This window comes from Octopus sinensis, linkage group LG4, assembly GCF_006345805.1.
Source record: "Octopus sinensis linkage group LG4, ASM634580v1, whole genome shotgun sequence".
Taxonomy (NCBI): domain Eukaryota; kingdom Metazoa; phylum Mollusca; class Cephalopoda; order Octopoda; family Octopodidae; genus Octopus; species Octopus sinensis.
The window spans coordinates 89,374,947-89,394,946 of NC_043000.1; the positions used below are offsets into that span (position 1 = coordinate 89,374,947).

The 20,000-nt window shown below is 35.9% G+C and overlaps 2 protein-coding genes across 2 annotated transcripts in view; both read right to left on the reverse strand.

The window, feature by feature from the left end:
- LOC115210527 overlaps window positions 1-302 on the reverse strand; it is a 139,410-nt gene extending 139,108 nt beyond the window's left edge. The window contains exon 1 of the mRNA XM_036502240.1: window positions 83-302. Within this exon, the coding sequence (XP_036358133.1) occupies window positions 83-155 (73 nt within the window). The 5' untranslated portion in view covers window positions 156-302. The remainder of the gene's footprint in view (window positions 1-82) is intronic.
- Window positions 303-455: 153 nt separating this feature from the next.
- The window catches only part of LOC118763184 (collagen alpha-1(XII) chain-like), a 20,533-nt gene continuing 988 nt past the window's right edge, over window positions 456-20,000 (reverse strand). Inside the window, exons 2-7 of the mRNA XM_036502640.1 lie at window positions 12,108-12,448; window positions 6,612-6,840; window positions 5,768-5,917; window positions 3,259-3,285; window positions 2,213-2,553; window positions 456-614 (exon numbers count right to left, since the gene is read on the reverse strand). Of these exons, the coding sequence (XP_036358533.1) occupies window positions 456-614; window positions 2,213-2,553; window positions 3,259-3,285; window positions 5,768-5,917; window positions 6,612-6,840; window positions 12,108-12,448 (1,247 nt within the window). The remainder of the gene's footprint in view (window positions 615-2,212; window positions 2,554-3,258; window positions 3,286-5,767; window positions 5,918-6,611; window positions 6,841-12,107; window positions 12,449-20,000) is intronic.

Here is a 20,000-nt window from a genome sequence, read left to right on the forward strand (position 1 = left end):
ATATAGAAATAATTCGTTGGTGGATGTAGGAAACGATGTTAATAAAAGAACTGCTGATGTATTAGAATCACTTCTATATTACCTGTACATGTTTGTGTATGAAGCTTGTCTTGGATTTTCTTTAATTCGTTGAAGTTTCCTACAGTTGAAACCATATCAGGGGTAGAGGCGATAGAATTCAGTTCGTTACGATTAATGCCTTTACCAATCCCAATGGCAAATACTTGTATGTTTGTTCCGTGGATAAGGTCGCCTCACGTTTTGTAAATGCTCTATTACTCGATTGTCCATCTGTTAGCACAACAACAACCTAACAATTCAAAAGGTAAACCATTAATATTCCAGCTTCAACTTTAGGACTATTTTACCATTAATATTCCAATACAAAACTTAACTCATTAATATTTGAGCTTCTAACTTTAGGGTTATTGGTTTCATCTCTTTGTACCTATGTTCTAGTAAATTGCAGTTTCTTCTAATTTGTTTAGTAATTTGGTTGAGATAGATTTGCTTCTTTGTGTACTAGTTACTCTGAATATGAAATCTACCAATTCTTCAACTGCATCGGGTTTGAGACGTGAGACCATGAAATTGATACGAAGCAGAATTTGCATCTAAAGTACGAGGTATTTTTCATCTTAGAAACAATTCTTTCAGATTTAGAGACATTTAGATCTACCTATATTTTTATAAGAAAAGCCATTATCAATTCAGTGTTTTAATTATATTTTCTCCCTTTGTTTTGTTTTACTAACTGGCACCATCGGTGCTTGATAACAGATGCGAGAAGAAAGAAGTGTTGAAACCAGGCCGCTGTTTTCACAAATTATTTCACTTCTAGACTGTAAAGTCAAGAATAATATGATGAAAAGCGCTGCTCAAATACTAAAATAAACCATAGATAGTTTAAAAATAAATGTCGTCGATACATTTGTGAATTAACTACAGTGTCAAATATTTCATTTTCGATTCAAACATTTAAAGATGGAAAAAGTGGCTACATAAAACAAAGATTACCACACGCTTGCAGATATATGTACATGAAATGAACACAATCTGGTACAAAGAATCGTTGCGTTCTCTCTACCGTCTTAGAAATACAAATACATTAGATAATTATACAGTTTAGACTTTTTTTATATATCTGAAAATAAGAGAAAGAATCATGGCTGTCATGCCTTATATCTACAAGATTAAAGGTTATCTGCACCTAAACAACACTAGCAACAACATTTTTGTATAGCGTGTTTTACCACTTCTACTCTTTGCAGTTATTATATTAATGTTTCTATGAGTAGTATCCACCAATTAAACAATTCAGGCAATTCACTAATGAAGACTAGAGAGGGACCTTCAATGAACTAGAGAGGGACCTTCAGGAACTATGTTATCAAGAAGACTAGTTAACGGATTTTTCTTGATTCTTACTTTTTTTAAGGCCTTTGGTACTTCTTCACTTAGACAAAAAACGTGATTGATCAAAATCATAAAACCAGAGCTTAACCCGTTTTCCTTGGCGTGTAAGTGAACGCATTTACAACTGAGTGTACTGGAGCTGAGTAAAATGAATTGATCTGATCAAGATTCCCTGTCAGGAAATCGCTATTTTATGATTGTAAGTGCAATTTCCTAACCTCTTGGACACGTTCGTAGGAGATAAAGCGCCAAGGACAATAAAAACAACATAATAAGATAATTATTCTAAGCACTATTGTAGTCGTTATGTATTCAAAGTGTAAAAATAAAATAAATGCGCCCTTTTAAAGCCTAGCCTGGCTCTTGAGCCCGGCTTCCCAGTTTCTATGACGTATGTGTTCCCAGCTGGACGGGACGCCAGTCCATCGCAGCGTTACTCATTTTTGCCAGCTGAGTGGACTGGAGCAACGTGAAATGAAATGTTTTGCTCAAGAACACAACGCGTTGCCCGGTCCAGGAATCGAAACCACAATCTTACGATCATGATGTTGACACCCTAACCACTAAGTCATGCGCCTCTACGTATTCAAAGTGTAATTACTTAATATTCGAGAACAACTTTGAAAGTTTACTTTGCAAAAAATTCGAAACAACAGAATATTCCTAATGGCTATAAATGGGAAACTCGACTTTGAAACAGCATTGGACATTAGGTTTCCACATTAAGGCAAGATATACGACAAAAAGATGAATAAACATTGGAAATATAAAAATGAGAATAAGTTAAATTTCTTACCTGCGTGACATTTGTACGCCCACCGTTCTGTGGAGAGAAACCTTTTGTTCTGGCAAACGCCAAAACTTTGTCAGTTGAAGTTCCTCCGCCATGATAAGGAATATTATTAATTGCATTTTTAAGAGCTTGTTTGTTATATATTTGGTTAAGTTTAATTTTTGGCATCACAGTGTTATCAAACGTCGTTACTCCAACTTGAACTCGTTTAGCACTAATTTCAAAGCTATCAACAAAACTGCTCACAAATCGAAGAGTTGTCTTGAAATTGGCAGCACCGACACTTCCGGATGAATCCACCAAGAAGAGAATATCAAGAGGATTGTCTTTACAGTCTAGGATAACTACAGAAAAGAATGAAAGTGTTAAATTTAGTATGTATGTATGTATGTATGTATGTATGTATGTATGTATGTATGTATGTATGTATGTATGTATGTATGTATGTATGTATGTATGTATGTATGTATGTATCTGGCCCTCTAAGTGTAAGCCGTTTATAAGTGATATCACGAAAGATAAAATATGTGCACCCGATACCTATAGAAGAGTAAAAAATATGTTTCCATAATTCCGTGATAACTTAGACGGATTTTGGCCTTTATTGACCCAGGATATGTCCCACATAAGAGCAGTGCTTGAAGTTGCCTTTTAAGTCATGTTTTAAGATATCACAGCACAACCCACGCAAATAGACATATATTTGTAGAGATATATCCGAGTATTGATAGTTTGTCTAGTATTTCTTGGAGCAATTTACCTAGATGCCATTTGAATATCATGGTATTTTTTCTTCTATAATTTCTTTCGGAATAATGCTTTGTTAGGGTAATAAAAAGCATACAAGCGATAGAATTGTTCAATTATTTTACTGGTATTTAACATTTTCAGTACTAAAAGTCGGAGATAAAGTGAACACCCGAGGTTTTTAACAGATAATATGAGAAAAGTAAAACAAAATTACTATATTGTTTAGAATTAGCCTTAAGTTCTATAATTACCTATCAATTCGCCTACACATCTTGGTCATATAATATTTGTTTACTTACCTGGCGGCTTTGTTGTTGGGGGTATGGCTGCAATACAAAATTTCAAATAATTAATAAGTTGTATCGTATGATGGTAATCGATCTTTTGATCGAACTGTATAAATTAAATTTCTAGTATTTTTTTTGGCGGGGGGGTTAAATCTCTTACTGATAGTATCTGTCGGTCAGGTCTTCTGATAGAAGTGATGCTGAATATTTCCTTTCCTGTTTTATTCTTTTGTATTTTATTTTTCGGCGACAGGAGATGCAATTTTACCTTAAAACTCAATCTCTGAATTAATACCATGAGATGCCTTGATCGGCTGTCATACAAATTTGCTAATCCTCTACTCTTCGATTGGTACTTTATATATCGAACTCGAAAGAAATGAAAGACAAAGTTTACCTCAAATGACTTTGAACTCAGAACTCAGTCTCGAAACTGATAACACAAGACTGACACAATTTCACCAATTCTTCATCGTCGATTATTTCTATAAATATCAGGTCCGAAAGGAATGAAGAATAAAGTTCACCTCGGTGAGATATGAACCAAGAGCAAAGAGGATAAAAACAAACGCCACAAATCATTCTACCTGATGCTCTAACGACCCTGCTAATTCAAAAACGAAAAATAAGGCCCGTCGGCAACCTTCACGGATTCCATGATATATATATTTCCTCTTCAACAGAACACAGTTTCGTCGTACGTTGCTCATTTTTGCCAGTTGAGTGGATAGAAGCAATATGAAGCGAGATATTTCACTTAAGAACACAATGCATCGTCCGACCCAGAAATCGAAACCACAGTCGCGCCATCATGTGTACAGCACCTTAATCACTAAATCACGTGCCTCCATTCGTCGCCAATTAGTTATAAAATATGTCATCAGCTTAAAATTACCTAGAATTCGAAAGAATCTAAATGTAGGGACTTTACCTACTACAAAGAGTAGTTAAATCACCCTAAGATCACAACTCTAGCAACTAAAAACAATTGATTTTATAATAGATAGTTTAGCACAAGATATCTCTACTGTAACTGGAATGATTTTGATCATAATGCTTACATAATGCAGGATGGACTGGTGTTAAATAGCAACAACAAAAACTAAGGTTTTTTTTCCCCAAGATATCTTTGGTCAATAAGGAATTCTTACATAACCACAAAGACCACCGATTCCATTTCATACTTTATGTGTATTTCAGTAACGGCAAACTAACATGTAAGTCCCGATGAGATCCCCTGACTAGCTAAAAGTAGCCGCCAAAATTCCATAAAATCGCACGTTACCTTTCTGAAAGGCGAAGACATTTGGGATGATGCATTCTTCGATGCATTCTCCCTCATAAACGAACAAGGTGTTTTTTTTCATGGCAGGTATTCTTAATGTGAACTGATACTCATTTGTATGAGGTGATAGAATAATTATCTTTCCTTCTTTGTATGACACTATAAAATAATAGTATCATTTGTTCATTTCTCTTACCCATTAGAGTAATAGTAATGTTTTACTAATTTGTATGAACCTGCAAGATAGTATTGTTTCATATTTCTATGACGCAATTAGATGAATGTATTGTTTGATCTTTTATATGATGCTTAAAAATAGTATTGTCACTCGAATATTTGTATAACGCTATATTGATTTCAAATTTTGGTACAAGCCCAGTAATTTCGAGCGATGGAATAAGTCGATTACATCGATCCCAGGGCTCAACTGATAATTATTTTATCGATCTCGAAATGATTAAATGCAAGTCTCCTCAGCGGAGTTTAAACTCAGAAAGTAAAGACGGACGAAATGCTGCTAAGCATTTTGAGCGGCGTGTTGACGATTCTGCCAGCATGCCGCCTTTATATAGTATAATAATATTAGTTTCAAATGTTGGTACAAGGCCAAATATTTCGAGGGAGATGATGACATCGTGTCCAGTGCTTTACAGGTACTTATTTTATCGAACTCCAAAGGGATGAAAAGCAAAGTCGACCTCGGCGGAATTTGAACTCGAAACGTAATGCTGTTAAACAATTTACCCAGCGTGCTAACGATTCTGCCAGTTCGCAGCCTTTGATTTGATTGATAATTTGTAAGACACTATAAATTATTGTTTGTACGATACTATAACATAATACTTTTGTTTGATCATATGTATGAAGCTAAAGTTAATGTTATTGCTTGCTAAATTATATGACGTTATAAGATAATAAATATTATTTACTCATAACGCTGTAATATAATAGTATTTACTCATTTTGTATGAGGATAAAAGACAATAACAGTTTTTGTTCTGGGAAGAAATTACAAAGCGAATCAAAAGTAATCTCGGCAAGATATATGAAAAGTCGGCCATCATTAATACCATACCTGTTTGTCGTTTGATTTCAAATACTTATTTTACAAAGTTTGTTTTTGGTATAATAATTAACTCAAGATTTCATATAAATGATAAAAGCAAAACTAATAATTCCCAGGTTATAATATCATAAGTGAATGAATAGTATTAATTCCAATAAACATTTCCTTACTTGGACAGGGCTGTGCGTTACACGTTTTGTTTTCTTCTGAATTGGCGTAACACTTCGCGAGAAGACAGTGTCGGGTACGCTTTGAAACACCTGTTCCGCAAGAAACTGTACAGGCAGACCAAGCACCCCAGTTATCATATTGACGTTTAGCTAAATAGAATAGAAGAAATCAACAAAGACATTAGAACATATGGCCAAAGTGCAGTGTAGTTCTTTTTCTATTATGAACGAAAGATATACATAAAGGGTGAGTGAATGAATGGGAAACAAAAATCATTTAAAATACCTTCATTGATTTAATTGCAAATGTTTGTTTATTGCAGTATCATTGAGGATGTTGGTGATACACCCACACATACATATATACACACATATATATACATATATACATAAATGTATGTGTGTGCGCGCATGTGTGTGCGCGCATGTGTGTGTGCGTGTGTGTTTTATAGCGTAAATATGTCCTAAGCAGCTCATCTCTCTTCGAGAAGAGATAATGTATAATTAAGACAATAATGCATGCTAATGAAACATCTTAAAACTCTACAACTCTCCCAGTTTAATGAATTACATAAATATAAGAGCGTAGTTACGATTAGTTGAATCAAATTAAGTTATGTGAAAGCCTTTAACTCGAGCAGAGCAATTAGACAAACCCGATAGAGAGACATAGCCGTACAGGGTGTATTGTTTTACTCAGAAACTACTGTAATGGCAATCACAACGTGTCCAGCGTATTTGATCGTCGAACGGGTGAAGGTATTTTTAAATATTCACTGAGTGATAAGGAAAACGTGAGGTCAACACAAGAAAGACTCTTATTTTGAAATTAGCTTCAATTCACCTGTGCAAGTTTGTGTATGCAACTTGTCTTGGATTTTCCGTAACTCGTTGAAGTTTCCGACGGTTGAAACCATATCTGGTGTAGAAGCTATAGATTTAAGTTCGGTCTGGTCAACACCTTTGCCAATTCCAATTGCAAATACTTGTATGTTTGTTTGATGTATCAGGTCCGCCTCATGTTTTGTCGATACCTTGTTACCTGATCTTCCGTCTGTAAGAACAACAACAACCTGAAAATTCAAAATATGGAAACTGGTAAATATATTTGTTATATACGTTGAATATTTAACTGTCTATACATTGATGCGTTGTATAATACCGGTTTCAAACACTGGCATAAAACCAGCAATTTTGGGGTAGGGCGTAGAACGATCACATCGACCCCATTGCTCCAATGGTACTTGTTTTATGTACCCCGAAAGGATAAAAGGCAAAATCGACCTCGGCGGAATTTGAACCCAAAACGTAAAGATGGACGAAAAATCAGTTTGCCTGGCACAGTAACAATTCTGTCAGCTAGCATTTTTATACGTTGTATAATATTATAGAACAACAGAGTAAATGTATTGCATTTTAAACATAACGGATTCAACTGACATAAATGTATCATGTGACATTTTCCATTATTACAGGACAGATGAAGTGGGGTTGATTCAGCAGAATTTCAACTCACAAAGTAAAATAACAAGAATTAATTTACAGCAATATTATTGTCCAGATATCTATTCCATCGCTCAACTATCTGACCTCTTTCAACAGAAAATCTGCTGAGGCCAATTTCTCTTAAGCCTCTAAATTCGTACAATAAGTTCAGATTGACAAATTATTTCATGTTTCCTAAATGCAACCTCGTACTACTATCGCTGCGAGTCATGATAAATAGATTTACTGTTTCTATATCAACTTATGAATTCAATAAATCCTTGACAGTAAACACCAAAAGAATAAGCAGAATATGTAGGGGCGTAAGCAAAAACAATAAGGAAGTCTAACTGTTAACCTTTATAATAATAATAATAATAATAATAATAATAATAATAATAATTTGGTATAAAAGATGGGCTACAGCAAATATTCTGCTCAATACCACAGATTTGCTTGTCAGTTGTTTGACCTTAACCAGTTGAGCATGTCCCTTAGTGGCTGACGATATGTGCATCTCTGATCGCGAGCAGAAGTAGTGGGGGAGCATCATAGCCATGGTTCTTTCAACATCCTTAAACAACCCTTATTCAGGGACCTTTTGAGCAGGATGGGCTACTCAACCTGAAGAAAATTCTAACTGGGCCCCACCTGCAAGGTCATGTGCTGTTTATCTTGATATGAGATCACCATGTCGCGCACATATGGTTGTGATGCATGTGCCTGGTGTACCTTTATCAGACGGGTAGTCATGATGGGTATATTGGGCTTCGTATATTTTACCCCAGTGTCACTTTGATGGTATGCACTGCTCTCTCACTCAATAATAATAATAATAGTAATAATAATAATAATAATAATAATAATAATAATAATAATAATAATAATAATAATGATAATGATGATGATGATGATGATGATGATGACAATAATAATGATAATTCTTTCTCTTAAAGGCACAAGGCCTGAAATTTTGGAGGAAAGGGGTTAGTCGATTACATCGATTCCACTGTTTTACTGGTGCTTAATTTATCGATCCCGAACGAATGAAACGCAAAGAAGACCTCGATGAACTTTGAACCAAGAATGTAAAGACGGACGAAACACCGCTAATCATTTTGCCTGGCATGCTAATGATTCTGTCAGCTCGCTCCCTTAATAATAATAATAATAATAATAATAATAATAATAATAATAATATAATAATAATAATAGCAAAAGGGGCTGATAGCTACCTAACTCAGATACCAGGAAACCCAAAAATGGCAGAAATTCAAAAGATAGTGCTCATGGGAACTGCTTATATCCTACGCAAAATACTTTCTATGTAATCTCAAGGTTTAAAACAAACTTAATTTTCGGTTTAAAAAAAAATTTTTTTTTAGACATTCATTAGTACAACCCCCCCCCCACCACCACCACCAAATATATGGCACACTAGGCATAACAACAACATGAACTTCCAGCCTGTTGTCTCTTGAGGTCTCTGCGTGAGACTTGGAGCCAACTTGTACAAATATAAAGCAAAAGTCAAACATAGAATAATAATAATAATAATAATAATAATAATAATAATAATAATATCAGTTGTGACCGATGAAAAAGGTAGCAGTAGTAGCAATAATTGTTGGAGCCCTGGGGACAGTGAGCGAAAATCTCGAGAAGTACGTGGAACAAATAGGGGTTGCAAAAAGGGTGGAGCACTTGCAGAAAACAGAACTGCTTGGAACCGCTCGAATACTCCGGAAAGTGCTCGAGAAATAAGGGGTGTTACCTTAATTCACTGGTAGTGAACAGCTGACACAGTAGAAGGTGTGCAAAGACAATAGATAATAATAATAATAATGATTTCTGTTATTGGTCACCAGGGCAAAGGATGAGGAGGACAATACTAAGACAAACATAAAGTGTGGGTGTTTATATATACATATATACATCCTAATATATATATATATATATATATATATATATATATATATATATATATATATATATATATATATATATATATATATATATATACACATAGTAAACTTTAGAAGAAGGGAAGTATAAATAATATAAGACAATAGAAAAAGAGGGGAAAGTAGTAGTAATAGGGTCCCCATGATACAGGAGGACATCAAGTGATAATCGAAGAACCCCACCATCCAAGATTACCCTGAATACCATGGACGGGAGCCCTCTCCAACTTTTTTCTTCCGACTCACAGTTCTACACTGAGAATGGTACCATCCACTCCTGCCATTTTCGCAACTGTCACCCACTTTTTCATAAAATCACTCGAGGACAACACTTCCCTCTCCACCATCACTTTCCTTTTCAAGTGAACCTTTAAAAATTCTATGTGGGTTTTACTAAAGAAGAATGTCTCTGTCCTCATTCCTTTCAGCCTCGTCCACCAGACAACCTCTTTCATCACAGCCACGAGATGAAAGAAAACTGTCCTGCCTACCTGATTACAGGATGGCTGCGGAGAAATCATCGTTATGGATTCGGCTGACATACAGATCCGTCCCACATGTGACAGCAGCTGCTCGAAGTAACTCTACAAGTCAGCAATGCACGGGCACTGAACGAATGCATGCAGAACAGTTTCGTCGCTCTGCGAGTACCTCGGGCAAACCCGTCTGACAGCACATCCTTATTTGTAGAGTTTATCTCGAACCGGTAGCGGCCCCCGGTAGTGTCTTCCGGTAGCACTGTCAGGTCAAAGACATCTGGAAATTATCCACAGTAGTCCCCAACCGGAAAGTCCTCCATAATAGACTTGCCAGTTCATTTTCGTCGGTGCCTAGAGTCTCCCTGAGGACGTCATCGCATTTCCAAGCTACTAACACTCTACATATTGCTAAAGTAGAACATTCACCGTTCCTATTACCCGACTTTTAGAGGTCAGTGACCGTCTGACGACATTCTAATCTCGAGGCCCCCTGTCACAGCCTATCATTTACCTAGGACAGCAGATCCATGAAGGAGACGAGCTGCGGAAAAAAACGTGTCTCACAAACAGATCCCATACTCATTCATCTAGAAATCGTTGCAAGTGACTCAACGTGAGTGCGTGACTGTGCATCAAAAGCCATAGCACGCCTAAGTGACCATCTGACCAGTGGAGCGCATCCCTTTCACAAGAAAATAAACAGGGTACGCTCCAATCTAATCAAGCAGTAACTGGGGCAAGGCACGACTGTCAGAGGCAATGTTGGCATTCGCCACTTCTGCTTAGCCTTTCAGAGACAACTTTCTCTCTGCCTCTTTCTGAGTAAGAGAGGCAAACATGTTCATCCCCCTCTTCCCAATTCTTATCCACCTAGAGATAGGGACAAAACCAGACTTCGACCATTTTGACTGGTCCGTCAGTCCAGCGTCCGATGGCATCGATCTGCCTCTCCAGGTGCCCAGTCGCAATCCCACCGATTTGTCGACGTTGATTTTTGCCCCTGCAACCGACTCATATTCCTTTGCAATGGAGCCGATGATGTTCATACCAGTAAGTAGGAGTGTTGATTTCGTAGTGTTTACATATTTTCCAATGTAAATACTGTCCTACTCTCTCGTGGCAATTTTTGTATTCGTTTGGTGTCAACACAGGACATCCCGCGACGAGATGATCTAGTTTCGTTAAATATATCGCAGGACCTTCATTTAAGCTCAGAACCGTTTTGACGAACGTTAGCCTGGTAGTTTTCGGCATGCAAGCTTTCATCTTGTGCCGCTAATATGAAACCTTCAGTCTCTGCTTTCGGTCCTCAGCTTCTCAGCCACTGATGGGCTGTTGCTTGGTAATTGCACATATAAGTGCAGCTATTTATCGTCTGCTCGCTTTAAAACTCTTATTTGTTTATAAGGGTTAATTTAGCCTAAACTCTGGACTCACAAGAAACACGGCTGCAAGCTGTCCGAGATAGGATGCGCAGATATAGAGCACGGATCAGAGAAGAACAGCGAGAAAATATAATGAAAAGAGGGAAAAGACAGTACCGACAGAGACGCGAGGAAGTAAATATAGACGAACATCAAGAATATATAAAGAAAGCTAAATAATGAATGCTATAAAAATTCAAATCATCATTTATTTCTTAAATAGGTCCTTATAGTCATTTTTTTCCATTCCGTGGAACCTCGGGTCCCACTAGTTAGGTTTATAATATTAATACGATAACATCAAGTGATAAAAGCCAAAATTGATTTCGGTGAGAATGAATCAAACATAGAAGCAAATGTTTTACCGAACACATACAAAACTAAATACTGTAAAGCAGTGGTCACCAACCTTTTTTACACCACGGACCGGCTCCATACCGGATAATAATTCCGCGGACCGGTAGTATCACATACGTGTAAATTAAGTGCATTTCGATAAAGAGAGCCATAACAAAAAGAGCAATTTATTAATGGAAAGAAAAAGTGCATAATCTCTTTACTCTCATGTACCGAAATTCTTTAAAATCTGAAAATTAGTAGGGATTAGAAAACTAGTTGGAAATTATTACAAAAAGAATTTTAATATATATTGATTGTAAAATTCTTTACAATTATGATTGATAGTAAAAGTAGATGTAAAATATGCATTAACTATATAAATATACAAAGTATTCATAAAATGTACTTACAGTCATGACAGATAGTATTGAGTAGATGAATATTGAATATTTAAATAAATCTATTTGAATTTAATTCTTTTATAATTTTAAAAAAGTTAATTATTTTTCGGCGGCCTTGTGGTTAAGGACCTCTGCTGTAAAGTATTTAGATCTATTAAAAATTCTAATTAAATATGAGTGATTTTATCTATTCGATTAATTCAATATGAATAAAAATGTTCGAATTACAAAACAGTTAAAATCCATACCTGCGTGACATTTGTACGTCCACCGTTTTGTCGAGTGAAAGCTTGAGTTCTGGCAAACGCCAACGCTTTATCAGTTGCAGTCATACCGCCATGATGGGGGATACTATTAATAGCGTTTTTAAGAGCTTGTTTATCGTGTATTTGGTTAAGTTTGATTTTTGGCATCACAGTATGATCAAACGTTGTTACTGCAACTTGAACTCGTTTAGGACCAATTTCAAAGCTATCTACAAAACTGCTCACAAATCGAAGAGTTGTCTTGAAATTGGAAGCACCGACACTTCCGGAAGTATCCACCAAGAAGAGTACATCAAGAGGATTGTCTTTACAATCCATAAGATCTGCAGAAAATAAAGAAAAATAGTTACAAACATATATCGAAAACTAAGAATATACGTCTGGTTGCATGTATACATATACACACCCACACACGTATATATATATATATATATATATATATATATTAATAAATATAAGGGTAGCAAAGAAAATTCTCCGCTACCAGCGGTCTAGTGAGGAAGAAAATATAGTCAAAGACTATATAATATACATTCAACAATATAAGGAATGGCCTTATATGGGTAAATGTTTTTATTTCTCTTTCAATTTCAGAATTACAACTATTTAGGGGTTTGAGTTTGGCTGCTCTTTCTAGTGAGTCGAATGGTCTATCAGGGCCATTCCTTATATTGTTGAATGTATATATATATATATATATATATATATATATATATATATATATATAATATATGTGTGTGTGTGTGTGTGTGTGTGTGTGTGTGTGTGTGTGTGTGTGTGTATGTATGTATTTATATTATATGATCGAACGCCGCACATCCTTTTTCAAGTTTTATCTTTATAATTCCGATGCGCAATCTATCCTTCTCTATTCTTTCTATGTATCTCCCTCTTTTGTTCTTCTTTCTTCCTGTTTTTCTCTCCTACACTTTCCCTATTCTTCTCCTCTCCCCTTCACTGTTCCCTGTCTCTCTCACTCTTCCTCCGTGACTCTCTCGCTGCTCACAGGTGACCAACGGCTATCCATCTTCCTTTCTTTCACTTCCTTCCTAAGACAAGACGTACTTTGCCTGTCTCTTCTCAAAGCTCATTTTTCCAGCGTTCACTACTTCATATCGTCTTGGCTTACTGTCCTGTTTTTGTTACCAGGTTAACCCTCCGCAAATTTAATTTGCTTTGCGGGAAAGACGGTGTTAACGAAGTCGCGTTTTTTCCTTACCTTCGAAAACGCGGAGTAGATAAAGCAGGGGACAACTGATGAAGGGAATTTTGCCTGTCTCGTTTCTTTCGTTCTTCGAAAAAAGGTTCGTTTTCTGTTTTTGCTTTTTACGTTCTTGTTTCTCATTTTGTTGATGCTTTTTTGATGACCTGTACCCATATATGCATGTATATATACATATATATGTAGGTATGTACATATATGTATGTATATATGCATATATTTATATTTTAATTGTATTATTTTATATATATATATATATATAATATATATATATATATATATATATATATATATATATATATATTATATATATATATATATGTTTGTTGAAATGGAAAGATGAATTATCTTGTTACGGATTATTCAAAAGTTTAACCGATACCTGGGTAGCAAAAATCACAGCAGAAAAAACACGGTTGGAGATAAGACCATATGGTGTTGCAACCGTGCGTTGGTGCGGATAATTGAAGTTTAATATAATTAGTGAATTGAAGAAATGGAGTTGAACGAAGATTGTACAGAATTCCTTTTATTACATTCTACACATGTTTCAAAGGCCACAATTTTCCAATTGGAAACATGTGTAGAATGTAATAAAAGGAATTCTGTACAATCTTCGTTCAACTCCATTTCTTCAATTCACTAAATATATATATATATATATATATATATATAAATACACACACACATAAACATACATACAGGTATACACATACATACATATGCAAATAAATATATATTAATATATATTTATTTACGCACAGATACACACACACACACACACACACATACATATCTTTGCCATTATGTCACAAGTCCAAAACGTTGCTTTTTCGGAAAACGAAAGTATAGTTTCACCATTTCACCATTCCTTAGCAAAACAGTTGTACTACAATTTGAGAAGTTTTGAAATCTTGGTATCTGAAGCAGCTGGAGATACGATAGTTTGACCAAAAGAACCGGTTATTGCAGGCAAAAATAATATTGAGAAAAAAAAACACATTTAGTCAAATTTGGACATACGACAGTGTAACACAATGGCAAAGATATGTATGTGAATGTGTTACAGACATACATTGATTTCATCAAGTATATTCTAACCCCTCTTCGTTTCAACAGGTAAATTTTAAGTGATTTACCATTATATATATCAAATTATATAGAGCTACGGTTATTGTATATACCAGAAAGCAGAAGAGAATCGAGATAACCCTGAACTTAACATAGAAAATGTTTATGCATTCATCGTCTTTTCGCTATTTGTGTACGGATCTGTGTATGTGTGTGTGTTTGTGTGTGTGTTTGTGTGTGTGTGTGTGTGCGTATTTGTAGTGGAGTGTTTGTGTGGTGGGGGGATGCGCCAACATTTGAGATAAACAATGATTACCTCAATGAGCGTCAATTTTCTTTTTCGATCGCTGTGCCATTCACTTCAGCGAGCTTTTAAGTAATAAGTTGAGTCTAAATGGTGTAAGCGATGTAAAACATTACGACGAGTTAGATGACAAGCAATAGAGAAATCATATTTGAAGTTCTAAAATGTGAACGTGAATGTATCAGCAGTTATTAACGTGTTTGTTTGTTTCTTTCTTTCTTCGTTTGCTTGTTTTTTGCTTTTAGTTTCTATGATTGGCATAGCATTGTCAGATGGTGTGGATCTTTTCTGTGTGCTGGAGCTATGTGATTTTGATCCGTTCTTAAATGTCTGTATCGTATCTAGCACCGCTTTTATGGTGCTGGTAACGGTATTTCCTTCGTCTCTGTATAACCAAATGTGGACATACAGAGACAACTGTGCCTTCACGTTGTTTTGCCTTTCATGGCGTTGAGAGAAAGATCTGTTATTTTCGTGAAGGCGAATCTTGCAAGACTGCAATCTGAACTTTATATGTAATCCATTGTGTTGTTGGTTGCTACATCCATGCAATGCACAAAGTTTTCTTTCAGTATTTGCCTTTATAGGAAATGTTTAATGTTTCCTCAATGTTATATAACCCTACCCCTTTGCTCTTCGTTTATTTGCACTGTTTTAGCATTGTAGCTCTTAATAGCATTAGAAAGTTTTGATACAGCTGTCACTTAACTTATTGTTGTGCTTGTTGAACATTAAGGTGAGCTGTAGCTGCACGAAAAAAATACCTAGTACTATAAAGAATGGCAAAAGTAAGTTGCTGAAGCTAAATGAATACCCAAGAGAGCAGACATGTTATAGACGACAGACTGAAATTTGTTTGGAGTAGAATAGCGGTTAGCAGAGCATGTAGTTAAATTTTTTGATGAGAGCAGAGGAACTGGAAAAATTTCTGTGTCTGCAAATGGAAATTAGTTCTCTTTTGAAGTTCAAAGTATTCTGAGTATTGTGATTATTCATTACACTGTCTGCACTTTAGAGTCTTTATCTATGTGTCTCTATTGAAGCATTTAGTTTTGTCTATTAATTTTGATCAAACATCAGGTTTTCTGAAAAATCAGTCAATTATCTGTTCGTAACATAACATATACATAGATATAGCATACTTGAAAATGACGGGATGGTCACGCCATTTGATGACGTAGACAGATTCGGACTTAACTACACCCTTATCAATACTATGTAAATATTTCGATATGAATCTTAATATTTCCTGCTCTAAAACTATAGATTGCTGGCACCAGTTTTGTCAGTTGCAGGTTTCTTCCATATAAAAGAGTAAAAGCTAATGACCTTCTTTGGTCACGAATGTCCATGAGATTGCACCAAGAAAGTGACCCTAGAAAGTCCGGGCAAGGTTATTTATAGAAGATTAACAGTCACCATTGCATACCAGCCTCCCCTCTCCACGCCGATACAGCTTGGCACCAGTGAACTGGAGCAACGTGAAATACAGTGTCTTGCCCAAGAACACAACACAGCCCGCTCCGAGAATCGAACTCATTATTTCATGATTATGAGTCTGACGCTCTAACCAGTGAACCTTGCGCTTGTCAATCAATCATTTTCGCATCACCCTCCATGAGTTTATTTTAATATATAATTGCTCCTTTCAAATGAGGAGCAAATGAAATATCTTTTATTTTCTGCATCATACTTATTACAGGCTCGGTTATTATAATTGCTTATACGTCTTGGTTATTGCGTTCTGGAAAACCTAAAACTACACATATTTCAATGCACTTTTTTCGTTCAGAACAAGGATAAGAAGAAATTGCCCACAATAACCAAGTCCTACTTATCAGATTTACATAAAATTTAAATCTAGAATTGCTGTATGGAAAGACTGCAAAAGCTTACGAAAAATATCTAAACAGTATGGCGCTTGTTAATAACTTATTCGGATTTATTTCTGTACAGGACACATATGCTATTTGTATGTAGTTTCCAACACAAAAAGTCGATATCGGGAATATTACTGTAGTAATTAATGAGAATTTCATTTAAATCAAGACAAATTCACGCATATCTGATAATTATGAATCCTGTGTGGCTGCAACTTGTTCAGTTGGCAGATACAAAGAAAGTTTAAGAGAAATCATAATCCGTGCCATTAAAACGATGGCACTTTAAGCATATTACTTCAAATATTTATGATATGTAAAACGAAATAATAGGCTCTCTAGAAATAAAAGTATGTTCGATTGCATACATTCTTCTCTAAGTTTTAATATTGGTGATATCAATTCCATCTTCTAATTCTTTCGAGGACGTTGAAATTAAATTATCAATGCAATATGGCTGATATGAAAGATTATAGTATTATCATAATAAAATCTATTTTTGCCCTTATCAAGGATAATGCATTTTTTTTTAAAAATTGCTAATCAATATAATTGAGTTTTAATAATTAGAATATTGCATGTATGTGTTTGTAATGCTCATAAATATTTGTTACTTTGAAAAGCAAATATTTTTATTCTTTATTCACCTTTATGTGATTTCATCTTTCTTTTGGAATGGCATTCGGAACATTCGAAAATGAAACACGAGCTGAATAATTAAGTAAAATTTGCTTTTTCGAATGACGTATTTACGCGTAGATAATTGTATGTACACACAGTTTTGCAGGTTTAGTGATGACGTCGAAAGCACTCACCCACACTGTGTACACTGAAATCTTCCAGTATACAAATTATATTTTGAAATCTTTTTCATCATCCGGAAACATAATTCATAAATGTTTTATCAACCTTCTGTTTTTCCTCTTCTTGTTTTATCTAACTCCTTGCAAACTCCATGTTCTCCTCACCGTCGTAGGAGGATGGCGGGTTGAGAGAGACGATTCGTCCTTTTCCACTGCTGGAGGCACATGGCCTAGTGGTTAGAGCAGCGGACTCGCGGTCGAGGGATCGCGGGTTCGAATCTCAGACTGGGTGATGTGTGTGTTTATGAGCGAAACACCGAAGCTCCACGCAGCTTCGGCAGAAGGTAATGGCGAACTTCTGCTGACTCTTTCGCCACAACTTTCTCTCACTCTTTCCTCCTGCATCTTGCAGCTCATCTGCGATGGACCTGCGTCCCGTCCAGGTGGGGAACCTATACGCCAAGGAAACTGGGAAACCGACCCTTATGAGCCATGCTTGACTCGAGAAGGAACAAACTGCTAGAACCGAGCTCGAGTCGATTCCACCCGCCCACCATTTCTGTTGCTTCGACCAGTGGTAGAAGAGCAAACTTCGGAATTGCCCTTGTTGATGTTACTGATTACGTTGTTGCCTGCTGCTCTCTCCATTCCTCGGCTTTCTAGTGCCTCAGTGTAGAAACCACTCAAATGACTCTCTTTCACAAGTGTAACAGTTGATCTTTCTGTCCTGTAACATTAGTTTCCTGACTTATTTTCTCAACCCACGACGGAGCAGTTTCAGAATTGCTCTATAGCTCTCAGGAATCATTAAGCATGTATTTCTAAATAGACCACTTTGCCACTGAACGTCTTTTCGGCTACTTCGTTACTATCTGCATATACCACGCTACAAAATTGACGATATGCTAACAATTAATAAAGTTATCCCTTGTGCTACACCTCTCCAAATATTGCGGTGCAGTCAGATGTGCAATGTACCAACTCGGTTTGTTTCATTTTTTACCTCGTCCCCCGTTTTGAATATCATTTATGTAATTCCTTTGCAACTCCCTCGACCGACGAACAATATATTACACCACATAGTTGAAGACAACTAAAATTGTTCTTTTGGGGAAAGAAGAAAACATCCTTATGCTTATCGTGAAGCAGATTTTTTTCTCTGTTTGATAAATGATTATGGCTTTTATGCCCTTTATTTTCTTACATGTGCTTACTGTGCTCTAAATGGAAGTGTAGTCAAATCCTATTTTATGGACTCAGCTATGTTCTAAAATAAGTCGAAAGGTAAGCTACTATAAATCGGCACGAACTTTCCGGACAACCCAATAATTTGAGACCAAGTATGGATCTGAGACAGATGTATCTATTGCCTGCACGATATAATTCTTTTGTTGCTCTGTTTCTTCAACTCAAATTGTTTAGATGGGCCATGGCACTTTTTACACCAATTAGATCGATCTAGGCAATGACTTGCCCAATATGTAAAGATTTTAGTGATTGCTTCAACTTATTGTTATACCATAAAGGAGAATTTTCGAACTACACTCATGCATTCGAAAATGTACTGCCTATGTACATTCAGTTCTCAACAGCATATTTTTGATACTGGAAATGTCATATTCTTCTAAAATTTTGACATTTCATATCTTATCTTGCCGTTTTATATTGCAGGTGTTGCGTAGACTGTACATAAAACATCATCAACAACAACAATAATAATCCTTTCTACTGAAGGCACAAGTCCTTGAAATTTTGGGGGAAGGGAATAGGCGATTACATCGACCCTAGTGTTTCACTGGTACTTGATTTATCGACCTCGAAAGGATGAAAAGCAAAGTCGATCTCGGCGGAATTCTATAATAATGAGGAGAAGAAGAAGAAGAAGAAGAAGAAGAAGAAGAATGTTTTCAAATTCTGGGCACAGGGCCTGTGATTTCGGGAGAGGATGTTGAGATTACAGGATATAGGTGTTGTGATTACAGTAAGTTTGGACATAGGCAAAGAAGAATTCATTTTCATGTCCTCCCCTCTGGAGGTGAATGAATCATTTAATAGGAGAGGGACTCTTCTTTACGGGGGAAAAAAAACAGAAACTGCCTCAGAGGTTGTAGATTCCACTTCAGCGAAGCGTACCTCATTATCTCAGGAAATGTACATCTGCTCATAGTTTTAATAAATTGATTTTGCATGGGGGGGGATTTTTTTACAAAACACTGTGGTCCCATTCGGCTTAGCCTCTTTTTTGCGTTTTAGGATCTGCTTTGATCGATTTGAAAATATTTTTGTGGTTGGTGGTGTCCATGTACCGAAATACACTATCTGATTTGAGTGTTTAAGCGTTTCAGAAAAATGGAGTTAGTGAAAAAATTAAAATTTTTGTTATACTCCAGTTTAGGGTTCCACTTAAAGTTTCTATAAGTAAATAAACAAATAAAAATGTGATTATCTATGCACATTAAGCTTGCTAGAATCCAAAGTCTCAGGAAGTGTTTTGAAAGCAGTATTTTATACAATTCCCCATCCGACTACTGGAGACACTACCATACAGATTCTTCATTTTAGCCCAAATTTTTACCAATGTCTGTCTCCATTACC